General features: G+C 36.5%; 1 protein-coding gene across 4 annotated transcripts in view; it reads left to right on the forward strand.

Annotated features, from left to right (window-relative positions):
- The window catches only part of LOC122815412 (serine/threonine-protein kinase PAK 3), a 1296647-nt gene that overhangs the window by 1126942 nt on the left and 153702 nt on the right, over positions 1-16003 (forward strand). For all 4 annotated transcript variants that reach the window (XM_044087883.1, XM_044087885.1, XM_044087884.1 and 1 more), the window contains one exon: positions 15990-16003. This exon is cut by the window's right edge and continues 104 nt beyond it. In XM_044087883.1, the coding sequence (XP_043943818.1) occupies positions 15990-16003 (14 nt within the window). The remainder of the gene's footprint in view (positions 1-15989) is intronic.

Consider the following 16003-nt stretch of genomic DNA (forward strand, 5'->3'; position numbering starts at 1 on the left):
GAATATAACTGGATTTGGGGAAAAAAGTGGAGTTTCTCACACTTTCTCTAGAGAATGTTGTGGAATTAAATATCAAGAAAGCTAGAGACTTCTCACCATGTGTAAACTTGGGCCTGAAGACAAAAACAGTAGCAGTTGAAACCCCAGGCTGCAATATAAAAGATTTCTAAGGAAAGAGAAGGAATGGAAACTCAGACTTCAAAAATTAAACTATCAACAATACCTTCACCCGAAAAAGAAACTATAGCAACAAGACAAAAAGCAGCTAAACAACAAGAATCTACTAAAATAAATGCACAACAAAAATCGGAATCTAACCTCCACATGGATGAACTAAAACTAGCCCTCTTACCACTACAGACTGAAATACAAAACTTTTCTGAACAACGTTCCTACTTCAGAAGCACACTCAACCATATAGCTGATCCTATGGATGAAATCGAAGCTAAAACACAAGCTATTGAAATGCTGATCGGAAAGCTACAGGAGGATCTAAATGCACAGAATGCAGTAATATCAGTAATATCAGATATCCAAAAGAAACTTATTGATCCAGAAGCTAGAAACAGATGAAATAACATTATTATAAGAAAAATATGAATACATGTGTGTGTGTATATATATATATATATATATATATATATATATATATATATATATATATATACGTATTCATTTTTTTGTTAAATATAGATATGTGTATAAATGTATACATTTGAACAGAACTATTGTAAGTGTTGCCGCTGAAGGCGAAGTAATAATTGGTGATAAAGTAAAACAAAGGGACAAAGGTCATCTTTGCAAAATGTGGTTTTGGTTTGCACGTAGACATTGGACTTTTGCATTTTTTATTTACAGGAAATATATGGATGCTTAAGTAAATGCATATGAAAGACTTGATAACAATTACATATTAGCGTTTGAGTGTGTTTCATAAACAAGTGTATCACCTCTTTTTTTCCAATACATGGAGGGAAGGGATTATCTTAACGGGTTAAAGTCAGGCAATGTTTTTCGAATTAGGTATATATTCACCACTCATGCCAAACAAAGCATGCTCAGGAATCAGCAAATACAGTGAGAAATCACCAGTAAACACCATTTGCCTCCCATGTCTACCAGTAAACTAGCCTGTTTTTATACTTGATATCATATCTTGAAATATGGTTCTCAATGAGCATTTTTGCTACATTTCCTTTGAGGGGGTCAAAGGAAAAGAGAGAAGGGGAGGGGATGAAAAAAAAGACAATTAGTTGCACTACAACAGTCGAACCTGTTTATTAGCTGTTTTACGGATTGAATAAATAATGGAAAGTGAAAATATTATAGAGCTTAAAAATTAACACGCCCATCTATCACAATTAGAAAAGCTTCATTATATACGTTAAAATAGCTACTGACACAGTGTACAGCTATTTATGCCTTTTGATAAAGATATGAAGAGGCTATACAGAGCTACTCACTCTATCTTTCCCGGTTTTGAAATAAAAAGGAAAATGACAATCTAACTTTATGGTGAACCTATGCTATAAATGCCTTAGCAAGACTAGTAAACAGCTGATGCTCCCGGGCATGTTGATGGCTGTCTAACAAGGAAAACTGGGAGGGGGGAATGAACACATTTATTAATTTAAATGTGGAAAAGAATGATGGTCATGTATATGCAAATGCAGCTGAGAAGTTATATGAGTTATAATTTGAAACACCTAGTTTTATTAAATAACTATTATAGGAGAGTAAATGTATCAAAGTGAGCACATATTAAGCAATGTCAAAAACACTTCTTTAAAACACAAGTCTTGACATAGGAAAAACTGATGTAGACAATGTTGCTCTAGCCTGAAACTTAAAGAGGTTTTGGCTGTGAATTATTTGGAAATCAGACAATCTACAACTTTTTATGTACAAGCTGTGCTTAGAAAGATTTAATTATTACTTTAAGATGTGTCTTCAACTAGTATATGTAAATGATTGTATTCTGGTTGAGTTGTAGTAATTTACATATGGCAATTCTTTCTGTACTCACTAGATTCATTATGCAGATATGAGTTAGAAGTACTAAAAGTTTAAATTTCATACCATTATTTTACTAAAAATAAGTTAAAATCAAAAGAATTATAATGTTACCTGCTTAATGGCAACCTACAAGAAATAATTGCTATGTGCGTGCTGTTAGTAGGGTTAAGGATGCTTAATCTAGGGATGTATATTTTGATGTATATTAGTTTATGGTGTGTTAAAAATACAAAATAGTTAAGTAAGTTCAGGTTTAAGGGTTACATGGTGTTTAAAATAAATTATTATATATATATTTGATTTACTGTGTGACCTCTGTACATGAGGAGTTTAAGTGGGTAGGCACAGAGGTGGTTCTGAAAGAGTTTAGAGCTACTAACCCAATACGAAAATTTAATTTGCAGATGGTAAATAAGATTTTTGACAATAAAAACAAAACAAAAAAAAGGCTATGGTCATAACTGGTAAAATTCAACTTAGAATGGAAAAAAGTTGATAACTGATTCTTGGAACATGAGAGAACTGCAAGATAAAAATAAGAAGAAATCCCTAATGCATTTAGTATTTAAATGTAATGCCAGCATCTACTTTCTCCAAGAAACACATATGTTAAAAGAGTAATGGAATGGGGATGAGAATAAGAAATTGATAAAATCGATCATTGCAACAGGTTGTAGCGTTAATTCCAAGGATTAGCCATTATAGCTAAAAATCATTTCAGGAGTCTATTATTACACAAGAGTCAGATAAGAATGGTAGATAGTGCTATTTTATATCCCAAAACTCTTTAACTGAAAAAACATTTCTATTTCTAAATATATATGGTCCATGTTTTGGTCAACAAAATTTTATTGTAGAAATTCATAATTTACTATATAGGTTCCCAGACCACTTTTACATACTAGGAGGAGACTGGAATACAGTTATAGATCCTATACTTGATCGAACCAGTACGACTAAGTCATATAACTTCTAGGCATCACTCGCTATAGAATGAAAATGAAGAATAGTAACTGTCATTGGTCTTTAAACAATAATTTACTTCTTAAACCAGAAGTGATTTAGGAAATAATAGACATCTTAACTGAACTAGAGGATGACATGAAGGGTACTGTTATTACAAAAGATGTTCAATGGGCATCGTGTAAACTAAGGATTAGGGGAGTGTTAATTCAAAAATCTTTTTGCTATAAAAAATGGATAAAGAAAAAGAAAGTAAGCTAATTACTGAACTAAAAAAAGACGGAAGACAAATATCAAAAAAGTCAGAATCCTGAGATGGAGCAATGATTTAATAATTTGCAAAGAGAAGGTTTTATCTTGTGGCAGCAAAATTACTCTTTACAGGAATTAAAAGCTATCGCAAAATACTCCAAATGGGTGCAGGTTCCATCTAGAACTTTGGTGAGAATAATTGAAAATAAACAAGAAGCTTCCAGAGTAACCAGGCTAAATTGTAGTGGTGAAATATTCAGGTCAGATCTACAAATTTTAAAACTTTTTCAACTGCTATATACAGAGACTTATGGAACTAATGTCAGACAAACCTCTAATTTAGAAATTGAAGAGTTTTTAAAAAAAATCTTACTTTTCCAAAAATAAATGAAAACTGTAAAACACTCCTTACAGCTCCTTTTACACAATAGGAAATAGCTGAAGTAATAAAGAAATTAAGACTAGGTAAAGCACCTGCCCTGGATGGTTATACTTCAGAGTTTTTCAAAACATTAATCATGAGATTTCACACATTCTCTTGACAGTTTATAACCACATTAAGTTAGAGGGTATTCCTGATTTATACATAAATAACTCAAAAATAAATTTCATCCCCAAAAATAACCTAGGCAAACTAAACCCCCAAAATAATAGACCAATTTCCCTGATAAATGTTGACATCAAAATCCTATCCTCACTCCTCATGGATAGACTTAAAAAAATCATGCCTTATATTATATCTTGGAGTCGGTCTGGATTCATGTGCAATAGGCAAACATGTGATAATACATTAACATTGGATTCCATGATCTAACTTACCAAATATGAAAAAAAAAAACACAATATGTTTTAGTACTGGATGCCTGTAAAGCATTTGATAGCGTTTGTTGGGATTTTTTTATTTCTAACACTATCTCAATCTGATATGCCTAAAGAATTTATAAATATGATAAAAACTTTATATAATAATTCACACATATATCTATATATGAATAAAATGCTATCAAAGCCTTTAAAATACGTAATGGGATGAGACAAGGATGTCCACTGTCCCATATCTTTTCAACTTATATACAGATCCCTTTTTCTTGCATATCTCTAAAAAACATTCCATTCAATTCAGAGAATCTTAAACACTAAGAATACTCTCTCTGCATTTGCAGATGACTTGAATATCTATTTTGAATTTCCAAACACAGATCTTAAAAAAATTCTTACATCAATAAATACATTTTTGAAAGTTTCCAGTTATCAAAAAAACCAAGATAAATCTCATATTTTTCTTATAAACCCTTTAAGTCACAAAGAAAACTACTTTCCTACTTCACAAAGCAAAAATTCTCTCCAACTAAACAAAACAGTCGGTGTACAAATTCAATATGTATCAGACAAAAAGAAACACCAGCTATACCACAGCAGCGTAGTTTATTCAGGTAGTAAGCGCTTTCGGGGATCCAACCCCTTCATCGGACAACATGTGAATAAACCTTTCAGAGTTTAATAGTGAAATCAATTAAGAGCAATTAATTTTTAAAAGAACAGTAGCATTATTCACTTAAACAAATATATTAGTAAAATCAACTATAGTAAACAAAAATCCTTGGGACATACATATCTACTAAAATCAACTATAGTAAATAGAGTGGAAATATTCCATATGTGCATATATATATATATATATATATATATATATATATATATATATATATATATATATATAGACATCCAAATGCCTCTAAGCTATACACATAAAAGCATAGTCATATTTTTGTGACTACAGTATTTTTAAATGTTGATTGTTTCTCATGATTTGATCTGTTTTCTTATATGCAGAGCTTAGCACACATTTTTATATACAATATTGTGATGATTTTATTGGTTACTTTACTATAGTTGATTTTACTAATATGTTTGTTTAAGTGAATAATGCTACTGTTCTTTTAAAAGTTAATTGCTCTTAACTAATTTCTCTATTAAACTCTGTAAGGTTTATTCACATGTTGTCTGATGAAGAGGTTGGATCCCTGAAATGAAATGTTCTGTTGATTGTGGTAATGAGATAGAGGTCTCTGGAGCATGTGATGTGGAGGGATTTGGATTTCTTTAGATGTAACATTTCTAATAGAGCTGGGTCAGACATGGCTTTGTAAGTCAAGCAGAGATTGCCTCTAAGTAGGTGATATGAGACAGAGAATAGTTGGAGTTTTTTTAGTCTGTCCATATAGGATGTGTTTAAGGCCTAGGATCCTCTTTGTGAGGTACTTTTGCAGCGTCTCCAGTTGTTGCAGGTGTCTAGTGAGGTACATGCCAGATGGGGCATTGCACTCGATGATTGGCCTAATGAGGGAAGAGTATAAGGAGACAATGACTTCTTTCTTTCTGGATGCAAAACCCTTAGTAATGAGATGTGCCACATAGAAGGACTTTCTGACCACAGTGGCAATGTGGTGGTCAGAAGAGAGATTGCTGTCAATCTGTGTTCCCAGATCTCTTATAACGCCTTCTGTGTTCAGTGGACTACCATTGATGTGTTAATTCATGGGAACTGAGTTTTTCTCAAAGGGGATGATGACACATTTTTTGGCATTGAGCTTAAGGCAATGGTTCTGATAGCAGTTGTTGATCTTAGTGAGGCCTTTCAGTAGGATGTCAACATCACTTGGGGAGTTAATAATAGCTCCCAACTTGCAATTGTCTGCGAACTTTGTCAGTCAGAGTCCCTTCATGTTGGCCTGGACTTCAGAGAAGTAGATATCAAACAGAAGAGGACACAGAACCGAACCCTGTGGGACTCCACTCATGACTGTTCAGCAGTCTGACTTGGAGTCAGCTACTTTCACACTGGGGGTTCTATCTCACAGATAGTTTGCAGTTTGCAACCCACCTAGTGATATTTGGGTTGATGCCTAACTTAGTGAGTTTTTTTTTATGATTCCTGAGTGAGGAATGATATCAAAGGCCTTGGTCAGATCATGGTAGGCTGTATGAACCACCTTGCTTTCATCCACAGCTCTGGTGACTGACTCAACTCAACCAGGTTGAGCAGGAATGATCTACCCTTCACAAAACTAAACTGTATGGGATTCAGAGTTTGGAGATTCCTTATATCTTTGTTTATTAGGTCCATGATGATGCATTCCATAGCTTTGCATATCAGACTCATCAGGCTAATGGGGTGATAGTTCCTAGGGTCTGTAATCGCTCCCCCTTTGTGTACAGGGATGACTGTAGCCATGTGCCAATTGGTAGGGACAAAGCCTGAGGTGAAGCCTCTGGCTGAACAGAGCACACAGGTGAGGAGCCAGTTCACTCTGTAGTTCATGTAGAACACAGCCAGGGATATTGTCAGGTCCCGTAGAACCTTTATTCTTGGCCTTGGACAGTGCTGTTTTAACCTGTGCAGCAGTAATACTGGGTGCCTGGAAATCTACTGGTATGGTGATTGGTCGTTTGGGGTGGGGGTAGAGGGGTAAAGTTGGCACTGAATCTGTTGGCCAGCATATTGGCAATATCTGTTGGCTCAGTATAGGAGGTACCATTGTGCAGTAGCACGGAGCAAATCTGGGTATTGCTCTGGAGATTATTTACATAACTATAGAAGGCCTTGTGGTTGTCTTTGCTATCTGCTACAATCCTGTTTTCATAGCTAGCTTTAGGCAATTTGATGAGGGATCTCAACTTTTTATTGAGGCTGATAAAGGAGTTTTTCCAGTCTTGGGACTTCACCTTATTTCACATCACTTTCCTCCTTCTGTTGTAAAGTTTGTTTATGGCAGGGGACCACCAGATTTGGCTTCCATTTTTTGGAGGAGAGCGTCTTGATTCTATTTGGTATGGCGAGATCCATGCATTTGTGTATGTGTTCGTACAGTGCATTGGTGTATGATTCAGCAGTCATGCATGGTTGCCATGAAGTTAGCCACCTCTGTTTTTAGCTTTGGAGAAGCTTTTCATGGTGGTTACCTTTGCGGGATGTGGGAGGGATATCTATTTCCAAGGTGATTAGTTTGTGGTTGGATCTAACCAGGGAGGAGTTGACTATTGGTAGAGCAATGGTCACCCATGTTATTAATGACCAGGTCAAGGATGTTGTTACCTTTAGTGGGGGTAAGAATGAGCTGGTCCAGGGCATTGGAGTTAATGAATTCCAGGAAATGTTGGGCAATGTTGGGCAAGTGTATTGGTACATGAGTAGTTTTCCCAGTTAATGGAGGGGTAGTTAAAATCGCCCAGTATGAGAGTCATAGGTTGGACCCTAATATTCTCCAGAGTGCTTAGGAATGTGGAGTGTGAGTCTTGAGACATGGTTGGGAACCCTTAGCAGGCTATGACCTGAATCGGTGTCTTACCCAGTGTTAACTGCACCTGAAGTATCTCTGAGGTGTTATATTGGGCTACCAGTCTGGAGGTGTGCGCATCCTTTTTGAATATGGAAACACCACTGCCTTTGGGGCTTCAGTCCAAGTTCTTGGGCCAAAAAGTGTGGAATGAGTTATAACCTGGTAGTGCAGGGATGCTTTCTGCTGCTTTAAGCCAGGTCTCTGTTACAGCACAAATGTCGATGTTCTCCATTTTGAGGAGTGCTTCGAGTGAGTGCATTTTGAGATTTACACTTTTAGTGTTGAACAGCACGACCCTCAGATCGCATTTGTTTGTAGCTGTTATGGTGGTAATTTGGTCTTTGGAACTCTGGCTAAAAAAGGCACTATAGGGGTGGCAAGAGCCTTGGCCTGTATCCAGAAGCCCAGTAGTGACAGATGCAGGCCATCTCTGGTAAAGCATTGAGATATGTCAATCATGTCATCCCAGGCAGACAGATACTGGAACCCCATAGAATGACATCAGAAACGTATCCAATTGTTTTAATCAATCATTCTCTACTAGTACTGTGGTATCATTCTGGGTTATGGTAGGACGCTGCTCAGGGCTACGGTCATACGTGCCTGGGCTACATAATCTGAGAGCTCCTTCATGTCTCTTTTCATGTTGTCCGGGAGGTACATTTAAGGTCATTCACACCCACATGTACAATGACAGAGTCATATTTGTACCTGTTGTTGAGGGACCTGAGTGCTTGTGTTATGTGGCGGATCCTGGCACCTGACAGGCAGCTGACTGTTACTTTCTCCTCATTCAACCTAGTGAGTGGGGCATCAGTGTGCCTAACTATTGAGTCACCTATGACTAGTGAGCTGGGCATGCTGTTTTGCCTTAGGGGGTTTGGTTGAGTGGCACACTATTTAGGAGAGTTATGTGTCTCATGATTAGTGTTGTGTTGTGCTGGTTGAGTGCGTTTCTGCCTTGGAGGTCTCTGCTGTTTGGGTAGATTTTTATTGAGAACCTCTGTGATGGTGGGTGTGTGGTTTTTGTTTTTATGTGAAGACAGTGCTGGTGTGTGTTCTGGAGGGCTATGTGTTCCATGTGGTGTGGTGCAGATACTGACCTTCTCCTCTTGATCAGCTATTCCTGTCTTGGCTGGAGAGTGTGTGGGTTCCAATTTGGATATATAAGTGCATCTCTCGCAAGTCTGAGTGTTGGGAGGTAAGAGGAGAGGGTTTGTCTGAGTACATGAGGCAGTTGCTACATTGCCTCAAGATGCCCATGTTCACCGGGTTAATAGGAGAAAGCACAGGGAACTGACCTTTAGACATGCCTGGAGGGGTGAGCATTAATAGTAGGTACTGAAGCTGTTTCCTTGTAGAACATTTAGTGCTGGTAGCACTTTGTGTGTGACAATAATTGCTACAAGAAGTCTGGTAAAGTGCTAGACTAATAACTTAATTTGCCTTAATAGTGGTATGATTAGAGAAAGAGATTTTCATGAAAATAATGTGTAAGGTCAGATTAGGGGCAGGGTTAGGGTTAGCACACAAAAGTAACTTTAGAAGCATACCTAGACAAGGTCTGCATTAGAAGACTGTTATAGGATGGAGACACTGTAAAAGCATTGCTGAGGAAAGATAGATGTAAAAAGTGTTTCACTGTACTATTTATGGCAATGAAATATGCAGTCCTGTTCCAAAGAATTGTAAGTAGGAATGAAGCAAAGCTGGAAGTTTATGCAAAGAGAAAGACAGACTTTAAGTACTAGATTGGATTGATATCTGTTTTTATGTTTTGATGTGCATGGGCCTATTTAATGATGGATTAAGTATGAGGCTTGAATATTTAAATGTTCTGGCTACTGTAGGTAAATAGTACTGGAAGGCAGAGTAAGTTTATACATTTTGAGATATTCTAGAAACCGTCACTTTAACCTTTTTTAGTGTTCATTGTAAATTGGTTTTTGAGTAACCAGGTGCGGAGATTATTTTGAGTAATATAAAGATTGTGCATCTTTGTTTTGTAATTTGGGGACAGTTTGAAACATATGTCTTTAACATATAGAATTAAATTTGACAGCTTATCGCCAGTGGGAAGGTGGTTGATAGACATAATGAGATTCCTGAAGATCAGTGATGTGGTATCTTGAAATAAATGTATATCATTGTTAGTCTTAACTGTTCTATGAAAAAAATGCTAAAGAATTATTCAGTAGCAGGGGACAAAAACTTAAAGCTGCTATAGAGTTTAACAAAATCTATAGCTCGATTAGGAAAATGATTTACTAAAGTCAAGGAAAAAAATATACCAGTCAAGTAGCATTTGATATTTCTAGTGAGAATTTATGTCAGTAAGTGTATGCAAAGCAGTTTGGATGTTTCTTTGATTTAGAAATCCATTTTACTTTGAGGATAATTTATTGCAGTTGTAGAGGTGGTCCGTGAGCTGAATATGTACTTTGTTCTCAAGCATCTTACCAAAATGTAATAAGAGAGAGAGAGAGATCTTTGTCATGATATAATTATTGGTTTGCTGCATTTGGAGCTGGAATGATGATAGAGATTGCTGACATTTTATCCAAATATGAATCACAAAGCAGATTCTGAATTACAACAAAATAACTAAAGTAAATAAATGAGCACCTCACATTAGATTGCAAAGATGCCAGCCAAACAATCCATTTATAAAAATCTGGGTGTACTGCTTAAAGAACCAAAGGAAGTGCTCCACTTGTTTTCACAAGAAAATGTGTTTTATTCCAAAAACAGATGAACTTTTTCTTCCATGAAATGGACTTTATCAAAACTGTTAAAAGCATTCTCAGCCTTACCTTTAAAACTTAGACTAAGTCATGTGATCAGCAATAGCTAATCATGGTCAGCAAGTAAAATCAGAATGCACAAACGTTTAAACTGATTGTTTGTCTTTTCGGCTTTTAGGGGTCACCACAGCAGAACTCCGGTCCGCTAATGATTGGCAGTATATTTTTATGAAGCCGAGTTGCCAGCTCGACACCCAACCTTCAACGAAGGCACTCCCATTCATGCATGTCTTTCAGAACCCCACTCGACTGCTGGGAGGACATGCAGACTCCACACAGAAGGCACTCCCCACACTCCAGCCGAGAATCGAATGGGAGAACCTCTTGCTGTGAGGCAGCAATGTTACCGCTGCACCACCGCGGATAACACTTAAATGATATTGTGTGTGTACTACTGTATGTGCATGCAGCTATCTAAAGTTATTATTTCGGAGACTAGTTTCAAGACTTGCTACTAAGCTTCTTAAAGCCCTGCTCAGAAGAAACCTAGGCGATTAATGTAGGCTACTGAAGGAAATGGGGAGAATTAGTCTTAATAATATTAAAAATGGTAAATGGAATTTTTAGGGCTTTGTTACTTGTGAAAAATTTTATTTCTTATAGAATTAGGGAATTTCAGTAATTTGTGACTGAAACTATGGTACAAGATATTTCTTGCCTGACACCCCCAAGTATAGATATGTGTGTGTATATATATATATATATATATATATATATATATATATATATATATATATGCAGTGGATATAAAAAGTGTACACACCCCTCTTAAAATGCCAGGTTTTTGTGATATAAAAAAATGAGACCACAATAAATCATTTCAAAACTTTTCCTTCCTTTAATGTGACCTATAACCTGTAAAATTAAATTGAAAAACAAAATATAAAAAATAAAAAGCGTACAATAAGCTGGTTGCATAAGTGTGCACACCCTTAAACTAATACTTTGTTGTATGGGCATACCCTTAAACTAATACTTTGTTGAAGCACCTTTTGATTTAATTACAACACTCAGTCTTCTTGGGTACGCACCTGCCATCAATTAAAGAGACTCTGATTTACCCCAAATAAAGTTCAGCTGTTCTAGTAGGATTTTCCTGACATTTACTCATTTGCTTGTTACAGCAAAATCCATGGTTGGCAGAGAGCTTACAAGCATCAAAGGGATCTCGTTGTTGAAAGGTATCAGTCAGGCGAAAGGTACAAAAAAATTTCCACAGCATTGGATATACCATGTAACACAGTGAAGACAGTCATCAAAAAGTGGAGAAAATATGGGAAAACAGTGACGTTGCAAAGAACTGGACGTCCCTCCAAAACTGATGAAAAGACAAGATGAAAACTGGTCAGGGAGGCTGCCAAGAGACCTACAGCAACACTGAAGGAGCTGTGGGAATTTCTGACAAGTACTGGTTGTGTACTACATGTAACAACAATCTCCTGTATTCTCCATATATTAGGACTATAGGGTAGGGTTGTAAGACAGAAGCCTTTTCTTACACAGAAAAACATCTAGCCCCAACTAAAATTTGCAAAACAATATATCAAGTCTCCCAAAAGCATGTAGAAAAATGTGTTATGGTCTGATGAGACCAAGGGTTGAACTTTTTGGCCACAATTCCAAAAGGTACGTTTGGTGCAAAAACAACACTTTGCATCACCAAAAGAACACCATCCCCACAGTGAAGCATGGTGGGGGCAGTATCATGCTTTGGGGTTGCTTTTCTTCGGCTGGAACTGGGGCTTTAATCAAGGTGGAGGGAATTATGAACAGTTCCAAATACCAGTCACTTTTGGCCCAAAACCTTCAGGCATCTTCTAGAAAGCTGACGATTACTTCTGAGTAGCATTGCGACATCCCCACTCTGGGCCAGTAATCAAGGAGCCTGAATCCTCATCACTGGTGCAGGAGAGGGGCTGTCACTTGGAATACAAATGGATACATTTATCAGTATTTCCAGATGCAGACCTCTCTGCATCAAGCACAATTTCCCTTAAGAGTACACAGGACACACACTCAGTCCAGGGTCTGGGTGTCTCTATCTACCCCCCAGGTCCGCAATAAGGCTCCCCACTAGCACAGCTTTAGAATTAGGTCCTCAGCAGAGTGTCAAAGCTAATTCCTTTAGCATCCTCTCTGTGAAGGGTCTATATTAAATCAGTGAACACTTAAAATAGTGAACGCTGATTTAGTGACCCTTTAATAGTGAAAGCTGACAATCCCGAAGACACAGAACAGCAACTGTTTCCCCAGGGGAAAAAATCGTTGGACCGTTTTTGTGACTTTGCCATTTCCTCCACTATGGTGCAATCTCGGAGTTGGTATATTTAAAGAGGGGGTGGGGGGTGAAGCCCCCCACTTTATTTTGTGTTTTGAACTTTTTTTTTTTTTTGTGGAACAGTATTTTTTTTTCCCTGGGGAAAAAAATCCCTCTTCTCTGTCTTCAAGATTATCAGTTTTCATTCTTAAAGGGTCGATAAATCAGCATTCGCTATTTTAAGGGTTCACTGATTTAACATAGACACTCTGTGAAACCAGTGCTTCATGTCCCTGCTCAAGTAGCTGACACACACACTCTCTGAGATTTAATTTTCACACACACACACACACACACACACACACACACACACACACACACACACACACACACACACACACACACACAGACACACACACAGACACACACACACCTGCCAAAGACTAGCACAGATTACCCACTCTACCAACTTTGCCCAGACTATAAGGTAGATTCACTGCCACTAGTCAGTTACTATAAGGCTCTTAAAAGTGTATCCAGTTATGCTGAGTGAAATTAATATTAATACAAATGGTTAAGTTGACCAAACAGCAAGACTTCAGATGTGGCCAGAGCTGTCACCAAATACATGTAAGTACTCTCAAAGGTTAAAATATTTATCTTAAAGGACCAGTCACAATGAAAAGTTTAAATATATTTAATAATAAATAATAAAAGACCATGAAAATATGAAATATCTATTTACAGTAAACACTAGAGTTTCATTCACAGGAAATGTTGAAAAATAAAACAGCTGGAAAGATTCACACAGTTGCAGAAAACCAATACTTAACTATTCTCACTATACTTTCCTAACTGATTTAGAGAATTACTATCCCTGATCACTTACTAGAGCAAGGGAAGATGAAGTGGGTGAGTGATCCTTGTTAGAGCCAAGACAGAATACAGAATACTGAGAGCAATCTCCTACTAATATCTACATATAATTTCTGGCTTACAGAATGACATCACACACATCTGGTCATCTGACTGTCTTTCCCTCACTATCCCCCATGACTAGAAGCAGCCAGGGTTTACACAAAAAATAAGCATATTTAAGTGGGGGGATGTGCCCCCTACATCCCCCCTAACTAAATATTCTAACTCCGAGACTGCACCACAGTCAGGGAAAGGGCAGGTGTAACAGAATGGCCAATTGATTTCTTTCTGTTGGAAAGAACTCTGTGATTTAGCCATTCGGGAACCTTGGAGTTCAACATTTTTGTGTCGAACAAATGATACTTGACATTTTAAAATGTTGATATTATAATATAGACCCGCTACAATACATACTAAACCTTTAGATAAGTTTTATTAAAGCATCTGGAAGCCATAAAACAATAAAACCATTCCACTCTTCCTGCATGAGCTACAAACTATTCTCTAGCACAGACATTGCATCTCTGGCTCCATTTAAAACTGTAGGATAACATCTTTATGACTTAACCCATAAATAATTTAATTTGAGATACATTTTAAAGTTGACTCGAATAAAATTAATCTTTTGTCTTCCAGTATCCTCTGTTAAAACATATACATTTAATTCAGTTACAATAATGCATGTAGATTTTTTTTCTTTCCAGTAGGGCACACTGTAGATACATTTTAACACAAGCAGCTTTTCAAATACATTGTTCAACATAAGCATCTGTACAAATCAATTTGATATACAAATGACACATAATTCTTTATAAAATTCCAGCTAGCTGTGCTGACATATCTTACACATCCACTGCTCTACTTCTCATGGCATGGCTGGTAGTACCTCTTATCCTCACAAGCATCAATAGTGAAAAGCAATCAACTGTACTTATGAGTCTATTGAGACATTTCCTTCCATTACTTTAGCTTGCTAAATACAGAGAAGAAATTGTCTAGTATTTAGTTTTCCTGGGCTTATTACTTAGTGGTACTTTTTATGAGTGACCTTCTTGTTTCCCTCAGATAAACACTTGAGTAAATCACATGACAGCACTGCAGAAAGACTTAGTTGTTTGGGTAAGGGCAGCCTCTTAAAATTTCCCTCTGTCTCATAGAATGATGGATTTCCTAAAACTGGTTTACAAGTACTGCTAGACACTGACAATTCTAGTCCCAGTCTGTAGCACGACTGATGGCAGCTGATGGTTTGGATCAATCCTTTAACAAATTTCACCTGCACTTCCCTCCCCATAATGAGTCAGTAATCTTTCTGTCATCCAGGTAATGAAAAGTATGTTAGAAAAAAGTTTTACCTAATGCAACAGTGACAAAATGAAAAAAGTAATGTCTGTTTTATAGTATTGGCAATAATTATGTAAAGAACATCATATGCTCTTACGAGTACTTCATACAGATGCATTAACTGATCGTATAGTAGCAAACCATGAACATTTACATGAAAATTACTATTACAGAGAGCAGATCTTATTCATCCTTGATAGTGTTGTTTTTCTAACACCCTTGTTGTTTTCACCCCCAATACACTTCCATGAAAATTACTATTACAGAGAGCAGATCTTATTCATCCTTGATAGTGTTGTTTTTCTAACACCCTTGTTGTTTTCACCCCAATACACTTCTTTAGTACCTGTAATCACTGCAAAAAGATAGTGTTTTGTAGAGACATCTGGCCTCAAAGAACTGTGGAAAAAGAATGTGTCCTTGTTACATTAATGTAGCAACTGCTCTTTGTATAGATGTGTTGATGGAAGTTCTGGTATGCGTTTTCCTAATGTCCTAACTCTAGTAACTTCCATTAGTAAATCTATCAGGAAAGTGACAAACTCTAATGTAATTGTGTGTCTGATGTATTTTTACACATTGAATTGACTAATATCTTATGAAAACAATAATATGCATAGAATATTTACTTGTTTCTGAGCATAGATTATAGTTATGTAAAACAGGAAAAAGAAAAAAATATGGGATTACAAATGTCTTGTGTTTTACTGTACAAGGGCAGTAAGTCATAGAGCAGAGTCTGTTACATAATAAATATATATATATATATATATATATATATATAGAGAGAGAGAGAGAGAGAGAGAGAGAGAGAGTGTGTAGGTATAAATTATTGGAATTTATTGGTAATGTCCATAATGAATCGGGGAGATGGATGTAAAATGTTGTAAAAGCAATGGAATAATGTTTCCAGAAACTGTTGCTAAAAAATTGAAATAATTTATTAGTCCTGTTTTTATGAATGAAAAAAAAAACACAAGGACTAATAGGCTGACAACTTGCAGGAAATTGTGAATAACATTAAATAATATGAAGTTTTTATTCTATTGTTTCTAATGGAACATATTTTATCATTGTCTCTTTGTTTTGCTTCAGTTACTTAGTAGGTG

The sequence above is a fragment of the Protopterus annectens genome, chromosome 11.part0 (genome assembly GCF_019279795.1).
Source record: "Protopterus annectens isolate FY-2018-M chromosome 11.part0, PAN1.0, whole genome shotgun sequence".
NCBI classification, from domain to species: domain Eukaryota; kingdom Metazoa; phylum Chordata; order Ceratodontiformes; family Protopteridae; genus Protopterus; species Protopterus annectens.